Raw genomic sequence first — 10,065 nt, forward strand, 5'->3', positions numbered from 1 at the left:
ATCATATTTAACCATAGTCAATAAGGAAAGTCAAATATGTATATTTTTTAAAACATGCAATCAAACATTGTAATCAGTGCTTTATGGCGTACATTCTTTTAATTTAATTACCGTCTCAAGGTGTCGAAATATTGAAGAGTTCTTAGTTCAATGTTCCTTAGCAAATGAAAGCTTTTCTTTTCTATTTTTTCACTTACAAATGGCTTCTACACGAGCTACACCAACATTCAAATCGTGTTTTGGTAGAACTCTTCGGATAGTTTCGTTCCCCACTTTCTTATTTCTGGTATCTTTCAAATAAACCTTGAAGGATTTCTAGGATAAGAAAGAATTTTCCTTGACTTCCTTTCCCGAACAAGTAACTCTTCCTCGTATGTAGTAAACCCTGTCCTATCCTACTTACATTAAGGATCCTACTTTCATTTTTAGAACGTAAAATTATGTCCTGATTTTTTGAATGGCTCCGTTTGTCAATTTAAGCTACATCAAGAACTGATTGTTCATCCTGACTATGCTTTAAAAGCAGTTTTTTATTTCAAACAATGTTTGCCTTTGGGGACCATTTCAACGTTTATCGAAAAACTTAAAAAAAAAACTGAAAATGGGCAGGTTCAGACGCAATAAGGGACTTGAAAGTAAGGCCAAAGAATTACCTTAAAATTGTCAAGAAAAATCTCTCTAACTATTAAGTCAAGTCTACTTCTATCAAAATGGCAGTTTCTCTTGCTTTTTCATTTAACTGAAAGCTTAATTACTCTATGATTTATGATTTATTTATTTTCTGACAAGCTTATTTAATGCTTTCTTTAAAAAGGTTCCTTTTCAATTTGTAAAGTCTGAATTTGAAATTCACGACACTTGAAAAACTAACTAGTTGCCTTCGTCAAAATGTACGTTCAAAGAATGAAGTTGACTGCAAATGAAGTCCCTTATGTTGTCTGAACCTGCTCGATGAGTGACGAAACAAGAAAACGTAAGCCTATCACAATTTGACGGGAAAAGTACTGTTACTAAGAACTCTACAGTGCATCAATAACAAGTGGCCGATTATGTTTGTTAGACGAAATAGTAGACTTGTTTTTATTGTTTGCATACATTTTTATATTAATTAAGATCAAAATAATACAAATTATAGTAATGCGGATTTTTACTTAATAAATCTGAGGTAAATTTCTATACTCCTAATACATTTTCATAAAAACATTGCACTTCCAAAATTCTTTTATTTTACGTCCAATTAGTCGTGGGAGCCACTGCACATAGATAGATTTCATAAGAATTGCTCAAAGTTGCTTTGAGGGCAATCAACAGGAGTTGCTTCGAGTTCGAAACAATTTCCGGTAGCCAACGATGGAGACTCCTGATATTGCTTCTTAAAGGTTCTATATACAATTTTATTTTATTTAATTTAAACAATACAACTTATAACTTGTGGGCTCATTTTCCTACATTGCTATATTACAATAGAAAGAAAGTCGTTATTTTTTGTTTACTTTCGCAACATAATAGTAATTAATTTTTGAATTTATAGTCATACTTAAAACATTTAAGTTTAACTGATATCTACCTTATTCAAAGTAGAATTTATGAGTCCAAGTCTATCAGTCCCCATTTTCATGAACATTTTTAATTTCGATAGCTTTAACTAGTTAGCTTTTAGGATTGAAATACTGTCTCAAATGTAGAACTTAACATATGGACCGATTAATGAATGATCAAACTCTAGAGTTAAGACGGCCTTCTACACAAGATTAAATTGTGCTTAAAAATAGTACCTTCTTAAAGATTTAAAAATATACCTTCGAAAAGTTTAAATGCCATTTAATTCCTCAAAAAATTGTGTGGTCCATAGATTTAGTTTTATTAATTATTTACATTTAAAATTGTGAAAAGGTTGAAGTTCTGTGTGCTCTCTGATTTTTTTTAAAATAAAACAATTATTGTTTTTTAAAGTCACAACATATATACATAGATAAGTTAAACAAATTTGATCAGCTGCCAACACAAGTTACGATTTTTGAATTTTTTTATTATTGGGGATACATTGACCGGTACCATGTGAACGTACTGCATATGCAAGCAAAACGAAATCTGCAAGAAAAAAAAGGTGATCCTCAGCGCAGCGCCCAGACAACTACAGGGGCATATCGATTTTGCCGTGCCTTCGGAAAATATTCACCCATCCATTTGACGAAATGGGTTGAAGAGAATCAACTACTTAGTATTTTCCAAGCCGGTTTTCGATTGGGTCTATCAACAACTACAGTTGATCATATATTTGCACTCACTACTGTAGTCAAAATGTTTTAGGGAACAAAAAAACTTTACGTTTTTGCTGGTGTTCCACAGGGTTGTGTATTAAGTCCATTAATGTTTGCACTATATATTAATGATGTATCCAAAGATTTCCTTGGTGGTATTAAGGTTGGTGAAACCTTAATAAAAATGCTCCTATACGCTGATGATATTGTACAATTGGCTGATAACATCATAGCTTTGCAGTTACAAACAAGCAAAAGCGTTTTTTGTGACTTAAGGAATTTAAGTATAAATGTTGCAAGGTCGAAAATCATGGTTTTTGAAAATACTCATCGAAGAACAACAATAGTAAATCAGTTCAAATACTTAGGTTTCTTAATAACTCGTAACCTTGTTCTTTGCACACATATAAAAGAATAATGCACTGAAGCCAAAAGGGCAATAAATCTTATGTGGTGTAATTTTTTCTGGAACAAGTATTTGGATGCAGCTGCTAAATTTAGAGTGTTTGATGCAACCATTAAAACATGCCTGTGCTATATGCAAATCAAGTGTTTGGCTATCAAACCTTAAAAGAGTTTGAAGTAATTCAACGCTTATTTTTCAAGCCATCTTTAAATTGGATAACTCAACACCTACATGTGCAATCCATACTGAATCCGGTATGCCACAAGTATTTTTAAAGAATCTAAAATCAAATGCTGATTATATGATAAAAGTTATGAAAAGGCGTAACTCAAATCTTTAAAAACAAATCTTTAAATATGCACCTAGACGTCAAATATCGCCTTTCAAAGAATATAATGATCTAGCTTCTAGACACAGCGTAAACCTCAATAATACAGCCTACCAATTGGCAGTCAGACTTATTCTACAGCTGAAATAGATGATTCCCTGTTTTTTGCAACTGCAATGTCTGAATAGAGCACAAACATCAACAACTAGGCTTATATATAAAGAATTAAACCACACACTTTTTATTCTAAATTATTTCAACGGAAAACTCATTCTTAATCAAATAAGTGTTATCTTTAAAGCAAGGACTGAAATATTTTGTTTAAATTATGGATTTTATAGAACTAACCTTCGCCCGATAAAAAGTTTGAGCAATCGCAATGAAACCCAAAACGTGTATCATTTTCTAGCTGTGTGCCCAATCTTACAATAAATTATTTTAATAAAAAAAAAACAAATTCAAAGAATAAAGTCCGTTTTATGAAACCAAAAAAAACGTGTACACTTTGTAGTTACAATACTGTATAGAACCGTTATCCAGTAGGCTTGTTCAGATCATCTCTCTCTTTTTTAAAAGGTTTAGTTTTTTCATGTTGCCAGAGTAATACTTTGTTAAAAATTTTAAGAGAAATTAAAAAAAAAATGGAAACAAACAAACTTCACTTGATATGAAGAAAAATTCAAGACAAATAGCTGATATTGTGAAAAAGCAACATTCCTCAGTTTAGAACGTTAACAATTCTTACAAAACAACGGATTGTTAACAAGACCAAGTGGAAGTAGGCGACCGAGGAAAATTGATACTAAACAAACCAAGAGGCGTATAGTAAGGATTGTACAAAGTAACCCCAAAATTTCGGCAGGCGAAATAGCTTAAGACCTCAATAAAAACAAAGTTGTCCAAGTTCATACACAGGCGGTAAGATATTTTTTACATTCGGAAGAGTTTAGAGGTTTTACGGCTCCAAACAAACCACTTTTATCCGCCATAAATGTAAAGAAGCGCCTACAATATGCCAAAGAGTATATAAATAATCCGATAGAGTTTTGGAATTCGGTTATTTATACCGACGAATCCAAATTCAAAATTTTTTGATCCGATGGGCGACGTTTTGTTTGGTAAAAAAAGGGTACAGCCTTACATCCGAAGAAAGTAAATTGGACAGTAAAACATGGCGGTGGCAGCGTTATGGTGTGGGCTGCGATGGGAGCAAATGGAGTTGAACATTTTCAACTTGTGGAAGGGACAATGAATAAGTTTGATTAACTGAGTATCTTGAAAAATAGTGTAAGAAGTACTGCATCAAAATAGGACCTTGGAGATAATTTTAGTTTCGTTCATGACAATGACCCAAATATTTGGGCTCATGTTAAAAAAAAATTTAAGGGAAGGGAAAGTAAAAAATAAAGAACAGTTAAAGATGCAATGCAGAGGATATGGATTTAAATTACGTCAGATGTTGCAAAAAAAATTGTCCCTTTTAATGCCAAAGAGGTTGCAAATGGTCTTAGATGCAAAAGGACATTATAAAAAATATTAAACCATTTGGGTGTTGCGGTTTTTGAGTTGAATTTTTCAAATGTACAATTTTTTTTGTTTTATAAAATAGACTTTCTTTGTTTATTTTGGTTTTTTTTTAATTAAAATAATGTATTGAAAAAAATTTGTTTAAGTTTATCTGGAGATTAAAAAAAATACCTATTTTTGGTAAGTATTTAGTTTTTTTTTTATTGCAATAAGCTCCATAGATAATTGCCATTTAACAAAAGAAAATCGACTGTACAACTTTTTGTTTGGTTCACTGTATGTATTTATAACTTTAACCTTTTCTTCCTATTTACTAAAAACTCTAAATAAGTCAATTAGACAGCTGGCAAAATTTGTTCAAGTTTAACAATTCTTATATCAACAAAATTAAAAAAATTATCGAGAAATAATAATATGAATTTAAGGGTTTTCCATTAAGTTTTGAAAATGATATCGGCCAAGTGGCGTCGTCAGAGACACCCAATGTTCGCCAAACTTTTATTGGAGCCGTATATCCACGATTACAAGTCAAATAAGCTCTTCTAAGGCGTCAACCGTATCAGGCTTATCTGCGTAAGCAAGTAACATCAAATACGGCCGCAAAAACTAATTTATCGGTGCTGAATCTTGGAGGCTTTGCGAAAGGTTCCGTGAACCGAACCATTATTTTGGCAATACATTGGCACAATTTCCAAAAGCATTATAAAATGGCAAACCAAACTGAGCATAAGTCAAGCTACAGTTGTCAAAAAGACCAACTCCCAAAAAGTATTTGCCAAGCCACAAGTCTTAAATAAGCCTATATATATTTATTTAATAAAAAAGTTTAACGTTTCAATAACACGTAAGATACTTTCAAATTCTCAAAAATAAAAGCAAAAATTCTAAACATTTTTGAGAACCGTTTTCTTAGTTAATTTTTTCACAGAATGTTGAACATAAGGCCTCAAATAAAAACGAAAATGTATGTATATAATTTTTAAATTTGGCAATTTTGTATTTTAATACGAATCATAATATGTTGACAATAAAACCAACCATTGATATTCTAAAGGCCCTCTTCAAATTAAAATATTTCACATGTACTTTAAATTATTTTTGTTTTGAAGACCTACGAGAATGGTAGCTTTAATTATATTTATAAGAGGATATAATTTCATTTAACACGAGACACATTTTTAATTAGAAGTGAACTTATTAACATTATAGGTGTACCTGTATATTTTACTTGAATGCATAAATCCTCGGCACACCAATAGTTTTCTATATATATGTATTTATATTCACAACTTGGAAGAAAGCCATCTTTTTTTCATGAAAGGAAGGTCAAAAATTTGTGTATAGGTAGGTACCTACGCTCGTAGTAAAAATCGGTAGTATAAGTCTGACACATTAAAAGCACAAAAAGGTAAAAGGACGAATAAAGCTTTCATTCTATACAAAATTTTCTAAATGAAAAAATGTATACTCGTATATATATTTTATGTTTTATATAATAAAGTTATAGTAAAAAAGCGAAATGCGAAGAAGAAAATGGCCAAATAAAAGAAACTTTAATAAATAATCGATTTTTCAAGGTTAAATTCAATACTAAATAATGCATCAGGCTGTTTTGTCATTTCAGAGGAACAAAATTAACCTCAAAAATATATATTTGAACTAACTTAACTTACCTTGAACTTTCTGAACCAGTCGAGAATGAATCTTGACGTCCGTCTTCTGGAAAATCAGAATTTGATGGCATAACCTAGCTTTTTGACTATTGTATCCAAAAATTCAAAGACCTATGTAAATCCTTTTTATTGAGTTGATCGTTGTTTGGGCTTGATAATTGTAAAAATATAATTTTGCAATATCAAAAAAATTCCAAAATAGACTTGGAGTATGTTTATTTTATGAGTACCGTTATACACAATTTACACATATGGTCACTGACGTGATAGATTGAAATTTTCAAATCGGACAATTTTAAAAACACCGCGGCAAGAAGTTCTTAAGTTCTACAGCTGCAGTTTAGAATTGTGAACATTTAAATATTGGATAGGATAGAGAAGGAACGAAAAACGACCGAAACGATTTATCTGATGGACGAACACGAAAACAATTTTTGAATTTCCTCAATAAATATTTTCTATACTTATTTGAAATTATTTTGACTTTACTTTCATAAGAAAGAAGTTTTTTTTTAAACAAATTTTCTCTTCTCACTAAGTGTATATTCGGAGTTTTAACATATTTCTTGTCCGGCCTGGTCACACACGCGTGGTATTGTTCGGTTCGGTGGCAATTTTTTTTTTTTATAAATTTAAAAACCCATAATGCGTATTTTTCAAAAGGTCATTAATCCAATTTGTTTTTGACTGAAATAAACTTCAATAATAGAGCCAAATGTGTTTCTTATTCTTAATTCAACATATTTTCTTAATTTTTGTTTTTAATTTTTCAAAAATCCGCATTAAGAAAAAACGTGGAAAATCCAAAATGGCTGGAAACAGATTCTCGTTATTCTGACTCTCCTGTGCCGTTTCGCTGATAACTACAATTCTCGACCAAAGATGAAAAAGAAAACCGGGATGAGAGGAAAATGTGCGTGAAAAGCGTCCTTCTTCCCAACAAAATGCGTATGTCTTTGTGGTGTATGTATATGTATATTTCTATATGTTTGTTTATGCAGTGAGGAAAATCCATTGAACGACATCAGACTGTGTGTGAAAATCTTACTAGAAGGAAAACTTACTATCGTGGTGGTTGTATATTTTCATAGAATGAAAATTCTATAGTATCTCACTACCTCCATAGAAAGAGAACCATTTCCCCTAAAATATATCGAGATGATGTAGTATCCGTATGGGTACCTATGAAGGAAAAAAGAAAAACACAGAACTCAACGAACTTCTTGAAAAGTTCAGTTCAGTTTTTCCATCATCACACATGGGATAGAGAGAAAGTGGATTCTCACATGGAAAATGTGTCGTGTCCCTGTCCCGACCGTATGGTCCCGGTGTTGGAATAGAAACCTTTTTATTGATCGTTTGTATGTATATATCCACGAATACATAACTGAGGGGAATGAAATAGGAATTAGAATTAGAATAAGAATTATTAAGCAACAAAAAAAAATGCTACCCTCGGTTTGCGTATAGTTCTTTCACCCCTCGTTATAAGGAAGGTAGCCCTATAGAACGCACATCATCATATCAACTATCAAGAGCAGCGTACACAACTATTTCCATCGACCGGTGTTCCGAATTCTATTTTTTTCTTGTCCGATCTGTGGATTGAGCGTATAGCCAACCTTCTAGGAAACTGGTTATCCTTTTGTCTATTGTTTTCCTATTCCTATTTCTATGACTATTTTTGAAGGGATGCAAAAGCATGGATTTTGTTATTGTTAGGTCGTACTCTAGCTCGTTTGACAAGCGTAAGGATTGGGATTAATAGATGGGTTGATTGTCGCGTTAGTTATTATATTTATATGTTTGTGTTGTTCAAAAAAATGTTGGATAGAAAACTGCGACGGGAAGCCATTATGTGTGCGATGTTCGTGTTATGTTGGCATCCCCTATTCGAACAGGGTGCGTTTGCTTTATAGCCGCATGATTCATCTATATATGTAAAACCTAAACCTATTCCGGAGGACTACATACATATAAAATGTCCTGGGACGGTCGGTGGTGTCGATGACGGTGTGCTAAACGTATAGTATATAATTGTCTTTTAGTACAGTTATAAAGTTAGAGCACGTGACGTGATTGCCTGACCTATTTCAATATTTCACTCGTAAGCCTCCAACTCAGGACATCGTAGATATCAGTGTGCACATTGCTGAGGTAATAAGTATCGAATACTCATAAAGATAAGAACATCCAGAATTTTAAAAATCTAAAAAAAGACCATTTCTTGAATTTGATCAATATTTGGGAAATGCCTTTTAATGTGTGTACAATTTTAAAAAGAGTCAATGAATTTTTGATTTTTGAAATAATGTATTTCTTATGAACATTGTCAGAATTCCCAATAGAAAATTTTTTAAAACATTTTTTTGTTTTTTGTATACGATAAATAATTGTAGAAAAATACATATCCGTTTTATTCAGAACTATGATTTTAAATATATCAACTACAATAGAAATCTAACTTTTTGTTAAATTTAAGGCATGATATTACGTAATAAAATTTATTAATTTATATAAAAAATAATTTAAATAATGAATCATTATTATAATAAAAGTGAAAAGCATGCAAATTCAATAAAAGTGGACACAAATAGAGCACACAGTTGCTCCCAAAATTGAGCGTAGAGAGTTAGTTATTTGTTACTTTTCATATTTAAGATTCAAATTTTTGAAAAATTCTTTTTAATTTCTATTTTTATTATTTTTTTTCTTACGAATACATAAAAAGACATTACTTAAACAATAAACAAAAAGTAATATTAAAAAAAACTTCATTATTTTAACATTTCATCGCACAAAATTAAGCGTACACTTTGTATTTAAATCAAGTTTTCAAAAATGCGCTGCTACATTTGTTTTTTTTTTTAAACCAATGTTCGTCACAGGAATAATGTTCGTTTCAATATTCACTTCCTCATTTTTTGTGGAAATGGCAGAAAAAAGAAAAAAAAATGTATTGCTACAAGCCAATTAATTTTAAAACTACATTCAAACAATAAATCCTTACGTGAATATGGCGAAATAGTCGGGCAAACACCTTCAACGGTCCAAAAAATACTTAACAAATATCGGTGTGAAGGTACGACACTAAACAAACATGTAAGAGGACGAAACAAAATCTTTTCTCAGCAACACGAACGAACAATTTAAAAAAAAAATTCGAGATAAACCTCAACGAGTGTACCAAACTTAGCAGCCGAAATGGCGACACTTATTGGAAGACTAGTTTCAACCGAAACTGTTCATCGCGTTCTTTGGAAGCATTTAACTGCAGAGTTGCTCAGAAAAAAACACTTGTTTCCAAAATTAATAAGCGAAAACGTCTTGAGTTCACTAAAAAGCACCTCAATAAATCCCAAAGTTTCTGAGACGATGTTTTGCTCTCGGACGAGACCAAAATTAACATATTTGGGTCTGACGGAAAGCAAATTGTTTGGAGAAAGCTCAATACTCAGTTCAAGGCAAAGAATTTGCTTGCCGCTGTTAAGCATGGGAGAGGAAATGCTGGCAAATGGGGTTGGGAACTTTGAATTTATTGACACAATCATAAACAAGTGGACATTTTTGGACGTTCTTAAAAGAAATATGCGTCAGTCTGCAGACAAACTGTATTTATCAGCAACATTTTACTTTCACCAAGAATCAAGATAACGATCCAAAACACACATCGTTTTTTGTGAAGGAATGAATACAGTATAATGCCACAAATCAGCACAACACCCCACCTCAGTCATCGGACCTCAACCCCATCGACCATTTGTGGGAAAAAAAATAAAGCGAAGATTGCAATTCTGCGTCAATTAAAAGCGAAGATCACGGAATTTTGGGAAAATATACCCCCGTCTTTTACTAAAAAATTGTTGAATC

The 10,065-nt window shown here is 31.8% G+C and overlaps 1 protein-coding gene across 2 annotated transcripts in view; it reads right to left on the bottom strand.

The window, feature by feature from the left end:
• LOC129947963 (insulin-like growth factor 2 mRNA-binding protein 1) overlaps positions 1 to 6,672 on the bottom strand; it is an 84,416-nt gene extending 77,744 nt beyond the window's left edge. Inside the window, exon 1 of one of the 2 annotated variants that reach the window (XM_056058745.1) lies at positions 6,196 to 6,672. In XM_056058745.1, the coding sequence (XP_055914720.1) occupies positions 6,196 to 6,266 (71 nt within the window). In that variant the 5' untranslated portion in view covers positions 6,267 to 6,672. The remainder of the gene's footprint in view (positions 1 to 6,195) is intronic. The other variant, XM_056058750.1, reaches the window with a different exon arrangement.
• Between the last annotated feature and the right edge of the window lie 3,393 nt (positions 6,673 to 10,065).

Source organism: Eupeodes corollae, chromosome 2 (genome assembly GCF_945859685.1).
Source record: "Eupeodes corollae chromosome 2, idEupCoro1.1, whole genome shotgun sequence".
Lineage (NCBI taxonomy): Eukaryota > Metazoa > Arthropoda > Insecta > Diptera > Syrphidae > Eupeodes > Eupeodes corollae.